The following is a 16219-nucleotide window of genomic DNA, read 5'->3' on the forward strand; positions in this document are numbered from 1 at the left end:
CTCGCAGCTTAAAGCAGATAACCTGTAAGCTGGAGAGGAAATGGCATCTCACTAATTTATAAGATCTTCACTTAGCCTGGAAAAAGAGTCTGTTGCTCTATAAAAAAAAGCCCTCCGTAAAGCTAGGACATCTTACTACTCATCACTAATTGAAGAAAATAAGAACAACCCCAGGTTTCTTTTCAGCACTGTAGCCAGGCTGACAAAGAGTCAGAGCTCTATTGAGCCGAGTATTCCTTTAACTTTAACTAGTAATGACTTCATGACTTTCTTTGCTAATAAAATTTTAACTATTAGAGAAAAAATGACTCATAACCATCCCAAAGACATCTTTGGCTGCTTTCAGTAATGCTGGTATTTGGTTAGACTCTTTCTCTCCGATTGTTCTGTCTGAGTTATTTTCATTAGTCACTTCCTACAAACCATCAACATGTCTATTAGACCCCATTCCTACCAGGCTGCTCAAGGAAGCCCTACCATTAATTAATGCTTCGATCTTAAATATGATCGATCTATCTTTATTAGTTGGCTATGTACCACAGGCTTTTAAGGTGGCAGTAATTAAACCATTACTTAAAGAGCCATCACTTGATCCAGCTATCTTAGCTAATTATAGGCCAATCTCCAACCTTCCTTTTCTCTCAAAAATTCTTGAAAGGGTAGTGCTGACCATAAAATTTTATTAGAGATTAGAGCATGCCATAGGTATTAAAGGCACTGCGCTACGGTGGTTTGAATCATATTTATCTAATAGATTACAATTTGTTCATGTAAATGGGAAGTCTTCTTCACAGACTAAGGTTAATTATGGAGTTCCACAAGGTTCTGTGCTAGAACCAATTTTATTCACATTATACATGCTTCCCTTAGGCAGTATTATTAGAAAGCATTGCTTACATTTTCATTGTTACGCAGATGATACCCAGTTTTATCTATCCATGAAGCAAGAGGACACACACCAATTAGTTAAACTGCAGGAATGTCTTACAGACATAAAGACATGGATGACCTCTAATTTCCTGCTTTTAAATTCAGATAAAAAAGACGTTATTGTACTTGGCCCCACAAATCTTAGAAACATGGTGTTTAACCAGATCCTTACTCTGGATGGCATTACCCTGACCTCTAGTAATACTGTGAGAAATCTTGGAGTCATTTTTGATCAGGATATGTCCTTCAATGCGCATATTAAGCAAAGATGTAGGACTGCTTTTTTACATTTGCGCAATATCTCTAAAATTAGTAAGGTCTTGTCTCAGAGTGATGCTGAAAAACTAATTCATGCATTTATTTCCTCTAGGCTGGACTATTGTAATTCATTATTATCAGGTTGTCCTAAAAGTTCAGTTCAGCCTTCAGTTAATTCAAAATGCTGCAGCTAGAGTACTGACGGGGACTAGAAGGAGCGAGCATATTTCACCCATATTGGCCTCTCTTCATTGGCTTCCTGTTAATTCTAGAATAGAGTTTAAAATTCTTCTTCTTACTTACAAGGTTTTGAATAATCAGGTCCCATCTTATCTTAGGGACCTCTTAGTACCATATCACCCCAATAGGGCGCTTCGCTCTCAGACTGCAGGCTTACTTGTAGTTCCTAGGGTTTTTAAGAGTAGAATGGGAGGCAGAGCCTTCAGCTTTCAGGCTCCTCTCCTGTGGAACCAGCTCCCAATTCGGATCAGGGAGACAGACACCCTCTCTACTTTTAAGATTAGGCTTAAAACTTTCCTTTTTGCTAAAGCTTATAGTTAGGGCTGGATCAGGTGACCCTGAACCATCCCTTAGTTATGCTGCTATAGACCTAGACTGCTGGGGGGTTCCCATGATGCACTGAGTGTTTCTTCCTCTTTTTGCTCTGTATGCACCACTCTGCATTTAATTATTAGTGATTGATCTCTGCTGTCTTCCACAGCATGTCTTTTTACTGATTCTCTCACCTCAGCCCCAACCAGTCCCAGCAGAAGACTGCCCCTCCCTGAGCCTGGTTCTGCTGGAGGTTTCTTCCTGTTAAAAGGGAGTTTTTCTTTCCCACTGTCGCCAAGTGCTTGCTGACAGGGGTCATTTTGACCGTTGGGGTTTTTCTGTAATTATTGTATGGCTTTTGCCTTACAATATAGAGCGCCTTGGGGCAACTGTTGTTGTGATTTGGCGCTATATAAATAAAATTGATTTGATTTGATTCTTTCATAATCCTGTCCATCCTTGTCACTCTCAAAGAGAATCTCAACATCTTCAGCTCTGCCTCCTGTCTTTTTGTTAGTGCCACCGTCTCTAAACCGTACAACATAGCTGGTCTCACTACTGTCTTGTAAACTTTCCCCTTCACTCTTGCTGATATTCTTCGGTCACAAATCACTCCTCCCACCTTTCTCCACCCACTCCCCCCTGCCTGCACTCTCTTCTTCACCTCTCTACCACACTCTCCATCACTTTGGACAGTTGACCCCAAATATTTAAAGTCATCTACTTTCACCACTTCTACTCCTTGTAACTGCACTATTCCACTGGGCTCCCTCTCAGTCACACACATTGACTCAGTCTAGCTCCTACTGACTTTCATTCCCTTTCTCTCCAGAGCATATCTCCACCTCTCCATCTTCCAGTGATTACACATCCAACTAGGATAGCTATAAATTCATCAACACTTATTGATAATATATCAATAAGTGATATATTATCACTTATTGATATCACATCAATATATCATTGTTACTGTCGGGAGTTTAATGGATGGATTACTTATTAACAATATCAGTGATCATTTGCTGTTTTTATCTGCTTTTGAATGATCATTTGATAAAAACAGTTATAACACTAGGACTGCAAGCAGTCATATACGGGCCCTCGTGCTGCGCGACCGCCTACCCAGGCCAGAGCGTCCCCTTGTGACAAGATGTGGGCAGGTGCATTCAGGGGCCAACCCTCATCACACAGTTCAAGTTTCAAGCAAATCAGACAATGCATGAAGGCGTTATGATAAGTTGATTGTTCATCCATTAGAGGGCGCTCAGAGCACAAATAGAGGGGCCATGTGTGTTAAGGGGCTGACTCATTACACATGTGAAGTTTCAAGTCAATCAGGTAATGCGTGAAGGAGAGAGAGAGAAAACTAAGAGACCTCCTGTCACATCAAAGGGTTGGGCCCCCTGATTTACGACCTAAAGGTCAAAGGTCACCCCCAACCCCCCCCCCCACTGCCTCCAAGCCTCATCTCCCTGCCCCCTCCCACCTGCATCTAATATTTTAATGTCCTTTTATTTCTTGAATTAAAGAACGATTAAATTAATTAAATGAATTTACTGATTAAACGTGAATATTTTAATACCCCTTTAATATTTTTTAAATCTTAAGGATTTCTTTAATTTACTAATTACAGAAATATCGAATTATGATATAATTAAACGTGAATATTTAAAACAGACTAATATTTTTATACCCCTTTAATATTTTTTAATTCTTAAGGATTTCTTTAATTTACTAATCACAGAAATATCGAGTTATGCTTTAATTAAACGTGAATATTTTAATACCCCTTTAATAAGTTTTAATTCTTAAATTAAAGAACGATTAAAAAATAACCGCCTCTTCAATGTAATGGTGGGAGGGTTAAGTCTTTGCACCGAGAGCCCCAGGCGTCACATGATTCTTTGGCATCACATCCCATGAGCCCCACTAACGTTAATACCTAATAGATGTTAAAATAAAAAAGCTTTTTTTCTCTCGGAATAATTAAAGAAATAGCCTCTCACTGAAACAAGACGCCTCTCACCTGAACACCGTGTGTGTAATACCTGTTGCAGAGGCTTGAAGTGTCTGTGTACGTGTGTGTGTGTGTTTAGAGAAAAAGGCACCAGTAAGTGTTTTTCGTCATCTGTTTTCTGTTTTAAGAAAAACAGGGCAAAATATTTATGAGGGAAAAAATATTGGATGTCCGGCAACCTCGCGGACATGTATTGGGGCGTTGACCGCGTAACTCTCCCCCCCACACCGGTAAATTACCTGATTGATAACTGCGGCGTCGCCATCCGCGGAGGTAAATTAAACTCCCCTGTGACGACTCTGTTCGAAGACAGGGTTTAAAAATCCCCTCTTCGATAACCGGCCGACATGAAGCACTCAGCATGGCTGGACGAACTCCGATCCTTCGATACCTCTGTGAGATGCCCGTGAACGTCACTTCAACCTCCGACGGAGCCCACGCTCCAAAAAAAGCGAGGATGTATGTCAGCCGCTTGAGCCTGCCGATACCTGAGGAAGATTTGACGTACAGCCTGGAAGTGCCTGAACGCCTATCATTCATGTTCGATCCATATCATTATAATGTAGGGGTTTTTTTTTTTTTGCCTGGCTGAGGGCGAAACTGCCACTCGAGGAACCCCGCGGGTGACACTTACTTCCACCGACTGGGGAGTGTTTTCCGCGGCTGCAGGGTCAATGATTCGTGACATGGTCAACCCTGAGCCCCCAGGAGATCGAACACCAGAAAAGAAGGCGCATAATTTTCAAATCACTTGGCTCAGCCACCAGGGCCCGACCTACAGGGTGATATTCCAGCGGGGAGCTTCTGACGGTGGATCTGAGGGAGAAATTAAATTGGAGAGAATTAGTGCCGCCGGACGTGTCGGATCCGTCACTGCTTCGGCTGAGAGCTGGAACAAGTTGATCAACACCTGCACCGAAAAGATTAACAGCCTTTTTACAAGGTGTTTGCCCTGGAGAGACGTGATTGAAGTCAGAAAAAAAATTATCACCTCTTTTTACTTAAAAAACTCAGCCTTAGCTCCTCCCCGCATTTACAGACATTTCTATAAAAAGCAGCGGGTCAGAACTCATTTTAAGCATCGGACGGCGAACCAGCCGCATGAACTCCTCAGCCTCTCCCATCGAACTGGACGACGACATCACTTGTGATTGTGGCTACGCATGCGGCAGAGAGCCCCCAAGCCCGGGGCAGCCCTGGCTGAGACCACCCCGTTATTCAACCGCTGAGCCGGTCGTGAAGCAGGAGCAGGAGCGGCAGCAGAAGGCTTCGCAGACCCGCGGTGGGTTCAACTCCCCATGGTCAGTTCAGCTCGGACCAGTCTGGGGTGAGATCCGTCCTTCTCAGCCACTTTCTAAGCCGGGAGACGTGGGCTCTCTTCCCGCTGTCACGGCGGCCGGGAGTCCGGAGGAGGTACAAGACGTTGAGCGGGGTGAGGAATACGCCACATCTTACGTACATATCAGACCGGCCAGACGGGTTCCTGTCAGAGGAATTCCTGAAAACGGTGAAAGTCGGCGTGGCCCACTTACTTCTGGCTGTGATCAAAAGTTACAGATAGAGACTCTGTTATGGGTGTGAGATCGATCATCCCAGCCAGCGACAGCACGAGTGCCTGGAGCCGTTAAATGAATATTTCTTTACCGGACATTTTGAGAGATTAATGCAAAGACTGTGGACGCCAACCTTCATACCGGCTGTGGTAAAACTCCTAACCCAGCGTTTCCTCAATCCATTGGCGGCGAGGGTCCAGGGTGCGGTGGAAAACATCCTCACTGAGCTGAAATACTGTGATAATTTTGAAGCAAAGATCAACGAGCTGTACACATGTTTCGGTGAAGACGCCACCCTCGACTTGGAGGGGCTGGTGGCTGTCTGGAATCCTGAGGACTGAAAAACCTGCATTTTTTTAAAAATATCATCATTATATTGTTTACAGTCATGGGTAATTGTCTGATGAGTCTCTTTCAAAGCCTGCGGGAAGTTTATATTATACGCCGACTCTTGTATATGCTGGAACAGGCCGTCATTTGCAGGCTGGAGAGCCCTGACAGCCCGCCTTTGTGTGTTATGGAATGGGTCTTCGACGTTGTCAGACGTCATCTCAGGCCCGGAGTCTGGACAGAACATATCTACAATACAGCTCACCATTCATCTGAAAAATCTGTACAATGTATTACTGAAAATCTCTGTTTTGACCACTGACGATTTTACACGGTGTAATCCGCTGCATGTCTTTGCATTATACGCTCTGTTTGTGGATGTGAAGGAGTGCCGGGTGAAACAGCTGGAACTGTCGAGAGGCGAGATTTTTCCTACACTTTTACAGCTGAATACTGAGATAAACTGTAAATGCGGGGGAGATGTATTACTCAGAGTTTTCCAACTTTGTACATGAACGTATACTTTTTTCCTTCATGTACCTGAGTTTAATAAACATGAACAATTGCTTTTTTTTTTCTCTGTGTGTGTGAATGTAATAAACCACATATTCTAAAACTTATACAGCCTGTGTTCTTTCCTATAATATTGTTGAAAAGGGTAAATTGTTTTTCAAATGAGGTTTTTGTGGGAAAAAAAGGTTCTCATTTGAATTATGCAGGCTTTAAAACGGTATTATTAAATCCCAGCGCTGATCTGTGAGCGCTGTCCGCGGTGCTGAATTGGAGTTCAATTTAAAAGTATTACGTTTCCAAGAGCGGTTATTTAAAACAAAAGATGAATATTTATGTTCGCTAAAACATATAAAAATGAAAAAGGACTATTCGTTTCATCATTCTGAAAACATCAGCCTTAAAAGATGGGTGATGAGAATTTAATGAGGGAATTGTATTATAGTCCGTCAAATCCGGGGAGTTTTGGAGGACCGGAGTGTTTATGCAGGGCTGTGCGTGATCAACTCGGATCTAAAATTCATATGAAACATATCAGAGATTTCCTGTCGGGCGAAGATGCATACACATTACACAAACCTGCCAGGACACATTTTCCAAGAAATAGAGTATTTGTCACAAACCGCTTAACCAATTTCAGGCGGATTTATGCGACATGCAGGATTATCAGATTTTAATGACGGGTACAAGTACCTGCTGACTGTTATCGATATCTTCTCAAAAAAAGTATATGCCAGAGCCCTGAAGTCAAAACAAGGGCGCAAAGTCTCACAGGCCTTTGCCTCGATCTTAAAACACAGCGGGGTGCCTCTGAAGCTGCAGACTGATGTGGGGAAGGAGTTTTTTAACAAACCATTCAAAGATTTAATGAAAAAACACAGGATTCTACATTTTGCCACGGCCAGTGATCTGAAAGCCTCGGTTGTCGAGAGGTTTAATCACACACTGAAGACGAGAATGTGGAGATATTTTACTGCTAAAAACACATGAAGATACATCGATGTCTTACCGTCTTTACTCACAGCTTATAACGAGAGTTATCATAAAAGCATTAAGATGAGTCCGAATGAGGTTAACGCTCGAAATGTCGATCGAGTGTTTCAAAATTTGTACGGGGCATCTCCCCTACGCACAAGGTCTATGAAGTTTAAATATAAGGTCGGTGACATAGTCAGGGTCTCCAAGCTCAGGGGAGTTTTTGATTAAAAAATATCAACAAAGTTTTACGGATGAAATGTTTATGGTGTCAGAATGTGTACAACGTGCGCTGCCCGTTTATAAATTGAAAGATTATGACAGCGAGATCATTGAAGGTTCATTCTATGAACCAGAATTGCAGAAGGTTAAAATGTCAAAAGACAAACTGTATTAGGTTCAAGAAATTATTCGTGAACGTTTTACCAAGGGGAAGAAATTTGTATTTGTCAGATGGAAAAATTGGCCCGAGAAATTTAACTCCTGGGTTCCTGTGGACCAACTGATGGCCATATAAATATGACAACATCTATCTTCAGCCGACATATGAGAAATGGATCGGGATCTGAAACACGGGTTTTATGTGACTCTGCCTTCAAACGCTAGCCTAAAAGTATTCCCGGATAACACAATTTCATGCTACCAGGTGGACTTGGCCCGACACCTGGATCTAGAGGGTGAGGGGGATGTAGCACTGACGGAAATCTCTTATCCTCACACCTGGTTAAATATCCCGGAAAAGCGCTGCTCTGCGTTTCAGGTGAAGAAAATTACAGGCTTACCGCCCAAGAACAAAATCAGTTCACTCGACTTTTTTTGAGGCGGGATATTGTGATAACTTTGAGCTTATTGCAACGCAGATAAACTCTCGTTTGAAGACTATAGACCCAAAGTCGTCTTTAAAATATGATGATATTCAAAAAAAGTTTGTGTGGGAAGGAGAAGGCACCTGCCACATATATTTTGAAGCCCCAGTGATGTACATGCTGAGATGCAGGCCTGGGGTCACGAGCTGTCCCCACTTCCCTGATATAAATGCGGGGATGTGTCACCTCTTTTGCTACACAGACATTATTTAGCCTCAGACAGTGGGTGACACTTTTGCTCCTCTCCTCCGAGCATTTGAAATTGAAGGTCGTTTCAGGAAAATAATTACAAAGAAATTCAACCCCGCTTATTACATACTGGTCTCCAAAAGACATAATGAGAAGATACGCATTGAAATCAAAAGCGATCAAGATCAACCGGTGAATTTCACATACGGTAAAGTGATTGTGACATTACATTTTAAACCGGCGGGATAAAAAAAATGTCTGGAGCAGCGCACAAAGCCGACATTTATAGATTTGTGCCATACTATGAAAATCAAGTCGGGAATGGCCTTCATGGCTTCCATGGCACTCCTGTTATGTATGGGCATGGCCTTGGGAACATATTTTCGAAACTTTTCATATTTGTGTCGCCGCTGATTAAACAAGGATACATGATCGCCAAACCTCACCTGAAAAACGCCGCTCGAAGCATCGCTTCCGACGTAATGAGCCGTGTTGTTGAGAGGGTTGGACGGAGTCAGGAACCCGAGCAGCAGTAGGGGTCCGGGATCATGGTGCTCTCAGGAAGACCCCAGAAACGCCCCCCCCAGGGAAACGGGTCAAAACGGCTAAAAAGCGAAAGACCCCCAGAAAAAGCAGAACAGTTCGAAAGAAGCATAAGAAGAGGAGGTTGTCCAGAGATATTTTCTCTTAAACAATGTCTCTTTTGCGATATAATTCCCCCCGAATGCACCATGAGCGAATTGGATTTATTCGCCGTCCCCGGGACCCAGCTGTCCATCGAGCAAAGCCAATACGTCGAGGTCAGCCCTTTATCTGCCCTGATGGACATGGGCCCTATCGAATTTTTTATCCCCGGAGACGGTGAGAGGTATGTAGACCTGAATAATACGCTGCTTTATCTGCGATTGAAAATTACAAACGTTGACGGGACTGACCTGGCTAATGACGCTCGCGTGGGGGTAATAAATTACCCTCTCAACACGATTTTCTCGCAAGTTGACGTGACTCTGGCTGACAGACTAATTTCCCAGTCCAGTGCGACGCACCCGTACAGGGCTATGATTGAGATGCTGCTGAACTTTTCGTCTGCTTCATTGAAATCGTAGTTCATGGCTGGATTGTTTTACAAAGACACCCTGGGTCACCACAATTCGACCGCCATGGATGATGCGGGCCCGAATAAAGGCCTCATGACCAGAGCGCGCTTTAGCACCGAATCGCGTGAATTTCAAGTTCAGGGCCCGCTGCACGCGGACATATTTTTTTGCGAGAGGCTTCTTCTAAATAATGTTGATCTAAGAGTTAAATTAATTCGATCCAGTGACGCTTTCTGCCTGATGGGGCCGGCGGCCTCCACTTTCAAGTTGAAAATTCTGGGCACGTCCCTATTCGTTAAGAAAGTCTCCGTATCCCCTGCAGTGAGATTGGGTTACTCTGCGGCTCTCATGAAAGGGAACGCTGTGTACCCATTATCATGAATCAACGTCAAGACTTACATGATCCCCAGCCATTCCAGGATATGCAACCAGGAAAACCTGTTTTTAGGAACCATGCCCAAATATGTGGTTCTGGGTATGGTGAATCACAATGCATTCAGCGGCAGAAGAGATCTGTCCCCGTTTGAATTTGCACACTATGACCTGGAGTACCTTGCACTGAGTCAAAACGGGAGACAGCTGCTGGTTAAAGCTTTCCAGCCTGAATTTAACAACGGACTCTCTGTGAGGGAGTTTTACAATCTCTACACGGCAACCGGACGACACCTCAAGGACCTGCCTCTCTGTATAGACCGGGAGGATTTTGCACACGGTTACGCGCTGTACGTCTTCAATTTAAACCTGGAGGAGGACAGCGGCGCCCTGAGCCCCGTCTCCACAGGGACCCTGTGACTTGAGATGAGATTCAGAGTCGCGACTCCGCATACCACCACGCTGATAGCGTACGGGTGTTACGATTCTCTCCTGAAGATTAATTCCAAGCGGCAGGTCCTCGTGGATTTTTACTGATGAACACCCTGGAATTGGATGCTGTTATGAGGGGCTTAATAGGAGACCTGTTCGCCGGTGTTCATCTGACGAGTTATTCCGGATCAAGCCGAAGCCTCCCGTATATTTTATTGTAAACACCCACCCAAGACATTTACCGGGGGAACACTGGTTAGCGGTCACCGCTGAAAAAAATGGTCGAGCCACATTTTTTTGACTCGTTCCGCCTCAGCCCCGACTTTGAATACTACCCTAAAAGCGTTCTGCGATATCTGGAGAATCACCCCAGGATTAAAAACATTCTGTATCACAACAAACAGCTTCAGCATGAGCTATCAGACATATGCGGACAACACTGCGTGTATTATCTGTATAACAGAGCTGCTGGGAAGTCGTACCAAGATGTGCTGTCTTTATACACCGAAAATACTATGGCGAACGATGATTTGGTTTCTGATTTTGTGAAAAGATATCGTTATTGCCTTAAGAAAAGGTGCAATAGCTCATGTAATCAGCTAGCAGAGCCTTTGCATGCGTTTAAATATTGTCACGGCCTGTGTTAACCTTCGATCCTATTTGTTTTTTTCGTGTGAAAATGTAACCCCTGTCTTATCGCATTTGCATAATTTAAAACGTTATTAAGTACAGAAAGAAGCGTTGACCTTTGACCTTGATTTTTTTATGTGTGTTTTTTGTGAAAAAATGTTCTGGATGTGTAGAAAACGGTCTCCTGATCATACCTTTAAAGTTTTATCACGTTTGCACGCATTTAATAATTGTCACGGCTCGTGTTAAACTTTGATCCTAAAATTTTTTTGTTTTTTTTTTCGCCTGAAAACGAGTTGGATGTGTGAGAGCGGCCTCCCGATCATACCTTTAAAGTTTTTTCACGTTTGCACGCTTTAAAACGCAGTTATTAAGCATTGATTGGCGTTTTAAGAGCGGGGGCGTTCCTTTTTAAAAGAGAGCTCATATCCGTTTATCTTTCTGTAAATAAACCGCGGCCACTCATGCGGGAGTAATCCCGATCTCAGTCTGAACTGATCTGGACACTCCTGCGTACAATCCAGTAATAAATACCCGTAAGGTACGCCCGTAGCATCATCAAGAGCATCCAAAAAGAATTGTTCTCTGCCGGGGAACATTTGCTGAGCCAGAATGTTCATCTGTAACTTGTCTCTGGGGTTTTTAAACAGCACCATATAATTAAACTGATGGTTCGACTGTATTTCCTTTTATGAAATATGTTCTGTGTGATCATGATGACGCTCATATTCCGGTGATGTCTGTACTGGGTGAAAATTCTTACAACTTCAGGATGATCCATTGCTTGAAAGATGAGATCGTCCAAAATAATCAGATGGCTCTGACCTTCAGGGAAAAGGCTGTCGTCCAGAAATGAGTCAGGGAGTCCTTGTAAAAATTTAATATTTTTATTCTTCACCTTCAGTTCAGAATACAGAGGTTGTTCAGACGTATACAGCCATACAATGTTGTCAGGCACATATCTCATAGCGTGGCTACAATTTTCCAGCAATGTTTTCACAAACACAGTCTTTCCCGAACCACTCGGTCCAACGATGAGACATGAAAATGGGAGCTGGAGTCTTGGGTCAAACTCAACTGTAGTGCCAGAGTGAGACATGTTTCAAAATCCAAATGGCTCAGTTTCCCCGTCCTTTAAAAGACGTCGCTTGTCATACACCACCCTGAAGGATTTTTGAAATGATACGTTTGTCAAACTGAAACTGGTTTTATGACGTTTAATTCCCTGCGGCGACATTTTGATAGATGCAGCGAGGGCGGGGTCTTTTATATAACCCTCAACCAGATCTTTGACGCTGTCAAAGTTTATTTTCTGACAGCTCTCGTGGGTTTGAGTGACCCCCTTCACCCGCATGACTGTTTTACCTCCTGCGGTTTTATAAACGTAACTTTTAGGCCCTGCTGCTGCGAACTCTGTGATGATGTCACCACTCAACTCATTTACCCTGAAAGCTGATCTGGTTTTCGCAGTCTGCTTGAAGACAAGAAAACTTAATTAAACGTGTTTTTTTTTTTTTTTTTTTTTTTTTACGATCAGGGAATTTTTACCGCAAATTAATTCTATATTATACCCATCATGGACTCCTGACGTCTTCTCTCCTCAATTGCCATGGTGAAAATGAGCGGAGACTCCTTCTCACATGGGCGTGACGGAGAGGAAAGTTTGTTTTTTGTCTTCAAAAAACAGTCTACAGTCCCCAGCGGTATCTACTCGATCAGCTAATTTACCGTCGCGGATGGAGACACAGTCATCGATCAGGTAATTTACCGGCGCGGGGGGGAGAGTTACGAGGTCAGCACAGACATTATAATAATAATATAAATATTAAAGGGGTATTAAAATATTAGACACTGTTTGATATTTGGGTTTAATTATTTCATAATTAGTTAATTCTTTAGTTAATACAAAGAACACCTCCGTGTTGGAAGTCTCACAGGACAAGTTGGAACATGTCCAGCTGTTAAACAATTTCTCGGATACTCACTCGACTGAAAAGCCACCGAAAGCAGCTGAATCTTACGAACACGGAGGTGTTGTTTGTCCCGCGCCATGAGCGGCTGCGTTCCGATGTGCGAATCTGTCCGCACGTCTTTCATTTCAAAATCTCCTTTAACAGTGGAATGTGCTGATAAAGTGCTGATCCCGACCTCTTCTGAAACTTTTCTGCTAGTCACACGACGTCCTGCATCAACAGAGCCTTAAATTTGGAAGTGATCTGCTCGTTTCAGCCTGTCAATGGCCGGCGCGGTGTGCCCTCTGGCGCTGTGGGCCGTTTTTAATCCAGTTTTAATGGTCCTTAATCCGTGTGATACCAATAGAATCTTCACCAAAATCCATCTGAATCTTTCGAATGGTTTCCAACTGGCTGTCTCTAACAGTTTCTGAAAATAATTTCATGGAGCAAAGCGGCAGTCTCTCAGCCATTTCACTGACAATAAAAATCTGACGAGAGGGGTGGACCAGTGCTCACTCAAAGTCTGCGCACAGGTGAATGACGCAACCGACAGGCGTGAAAAAACTCACGCATGCGCACGAAGGTTCAAGCTTGTCTGATGCAAGCGCACATAATTCAAATCCATATAGTTTTTGAAAAAAATAAAAAGGTCGGATACTTTTCTCACAGACCTCGTATATTATACATATATACACACACATATATATATATATATATATATATATATATATATATATATAATGTCAGCCTGTCCATCACCATCAGTAAAGGACTCATTATCTCTGATTCATGACTCATTCATGACTCTGACTCATTATCTCTGATTCTAATTCATTTGGGGATTTGTCAGCTCACTTCTACTTTTAAAATTATGTCCAATATTCAGCCATGAGTTTGAAAATAGTCTTGACTTCTTCTTTAATGGTTAAGAACATGACTGTGCCCTTGTGAGTGTTCTGGGCTCACTGTGGACTTTATGGCCCGGTCACACAGCACTTAACGAAGGGCAACGAAGCACAAACAGAACAAGAAATCTGGACTTTCTTTAACTTTCATTGGCATCATTTAACCTTCATGCAGCTTCATTCCTGAAACTGTCGAAAAATTTGAATGAATGCTGCTGAAAACCTCAAATCGTCCGTATTTCGTTTTGCTGTCATTTTTGATGTTTTTTTTATTGTTTGTTTAGTTTTTGTAACATTAGTGTTTAGTTTGACATCCTTTGACCAGCTGAATGTTTTCATACAGTACAGAAGCCGGTTTGTGAGTGCTGTTGTGGAGGAGAGATGGTGTGCAGTATGGGCTTCTGCTACTGCGTGTGTGAGTGCGGCTGTTGTCATGCCGTGGTGCTGGCCGGCCAGGAAGAATTTGTCCGCCTCCTCCGCGCACAGCAGTCCGTGATTGTGGTGTTGTTCCAGTGCTGCACACACCTGAGGAGAGAGTTGCTACACAAAAAGTCCAGCCAGAGGTGCAGCATTCTGTCCATGAACTCTGAGAGCCTCCAGTCTGTGCAGAGAGAAGACCCGCTGGATCCTGACAGTTCAAAAGTTTTCAGGAAGTGATCCTTGATATCTCTCTCCTCCCCCCTCTCTCTCTCTGTCTCTCTCTTTCTCTCCCCCCCCCCCCCCCCCCCCCCCTGTCTCGTATGCGCGCATTTCAGGTGCACAAACAGCAATTAGAATTTTGGTATTTGAGAGATTTGAGGAATATTTGCCGTGTTTGTTTGCAGTGTGTATTATTTAGCGTGTGTGGTTCATGTGGTGGTGTTTTTGTTTTGTGAAAATGAGGCATCTTATGAAAGTTCAGAAAGTGCTTCAGTTTTTTTTAATTGGAGCAGTGTGTCGTCAGTCTGAACCAGACAGTGAGGATTCAGATGATGAAGAAGATGATCTCTTTTTTTGCTCTGGATGAGCAACCAGAGCAGGTGAATCCACCGACGTGCGCACAGATCTCCACAGTGGATTGGATCACGCGCTTCTGTTTACAGCTTCTCCAGGACTCAGGCGCTGCAGAGATCCGTCCCAGCACCGAGTCCTGGAACGCAGAGATGCGGACACACACACTGCTCCAACAGTGGTTCCAGGTTAGCTTCGGATTCATTTTGTTCCTCTTTCGTTCCTTTTGTGCTCTTGATTTGCAGGTTATTCGGTGATGAGAAAGTCAAACCCTCCTTCGTCCAACTTTTATTGACGATTGACTTTTTTACTTTTTTACCTTCATTCAGGAATCGTATGCTGTGTGACTGGGCCATTAACGAGCTGCTACAGATGCTGTCAGTGGTTTTAAAACTTTTTTTTATATTTAGTCTTCAGCTCAGCTCTTTATGCTTCACGACGCGCGTTGTGATATTTTAGAATCTTCAGTGGCTGGCAGAAGAATTTTCCGGATGACACCTCTTCCAGTTTGACCAATCAAACTAAACACTGAGCTGATTAAAATCTCTTTAATGGCGAGTGAAATGTTTAGCAGTAAACATGTTTGAAGATGGCTGTTTGTCCCACAGGCAGAGCGGCATGGTGCCGCACTTCGACTCTCTGCGGTCAGACGGATCAGAGGATCGTCTCTCCACTGCTGCTTCCTCACCATCCTCCCTGAAAGTTCACCTTCAGACCCTCCACCTGGACCCGGACCTCACCAAAGGCCGTACTAAAGTGCACAGGGGTGCACCTCTGCCTCGCTCCAGGGGCCTCAACCACAGGAGGAAATGAGATGGACGAACAACAAAAGAATCATCTGCTCATCTTTCAGCTGGTATGGACTTCCTCCAGGAGGCTCCCAAAGCTGAGGAACATTTATCATTTCCAAAATGTGTCAGATGAAAAACTACTGTTTATGTCTGGACAATTTTCACTTTACAGATATATGAATTAATTTCTGATATCAAAGTACACGGTTTTGTTTTATGTGTTATCTTGTAATTTAGAAAAAAATCATAAATTATTATTATTATTATTATTATTACTAAATTTTCCTTTGTTTTCTATTTGAAAATGAGGTCCTTAACCTAAATTTGGGAGTTTCTTTAATTAAACTGAAATAAAGAAGTAGATTTGGTGTTTATCAGAATGGAATTTTGGACATTTCAAATTTGATTTTGCATTGACCCACTGAGGAGTGGGGGGGGGGTGGGAGTCCATCCAGTACAACATTATATATGGGTGATTCTTAGACTACGGGCACTTATTATGTCCTTTGATCATATTGTATGAAAAACAGAAAAAAGGGGAAATTTCACACTTTTATAGTTATCTTTACAATGAAAGTGTGTTGAGAAATTTGTTCTAGTAGTCTATGATGACTTTTTCACCTTTTTTCAGCATCATTATATGCAAATATTGCCGTTTTGTGCTTGTCCCACACCCAGACTTTTGATCTTCAATGATAAAAATGAATGGTAAAGAAACGTTTTTTCTAATGTTTTAAAATATCTCTGAATAAAATATCAGTAAAATAATCAAAACATAATTGGGGTATTCAATGTCATTCAACTGTTGTGATTTTTTTTAAACAAAATGTAGTTGTCCCACACTATTGCTGTAATTTCCATCACAAC

General features: G+C 42.8%; 1 protein-coding gene across 1 annotated transcript in view; it reads left to right on the forward strand.

Annotated features, from left to right (window-relative positions):
• The window catches only part of LOC117509711 (coiled-coil domain-containing protein 157-like), an 87879-nt gene extending 72058 nt beyond the window's left edge, over positions 1–15821 (forward strand). Inside the window, exon 5 of the mRNA XM_034169429.1 lies at positions 15170–15821. Coding sequence (XP_034025320.1) covers positions 15170–15374 — 205 coding nt within the window. The 3' untranslated portion in view covers positions 15375–15821. The remainder of the gene's footprint in view (positions 1–15169) is intronic.
• Positions 15822–16219: the final 398 nt, after the last annotated feature.

This window comes from Thalassophryne amazonica, chromosome 5 (genome assembly GCF_902500255.1).
Source record: "Thalassophryne amazonica chromosome 5, fThaAma1.1, whole genome shotgun sequence".
Classification (NCBI taxonomy): domain Eukaryota; kingdom Metazoa; phylum Chordata; class Actinopteri; order Batrachoidiformes; family Batrachoididae; genus Thalassophryne; species Thalassophryne amazonica.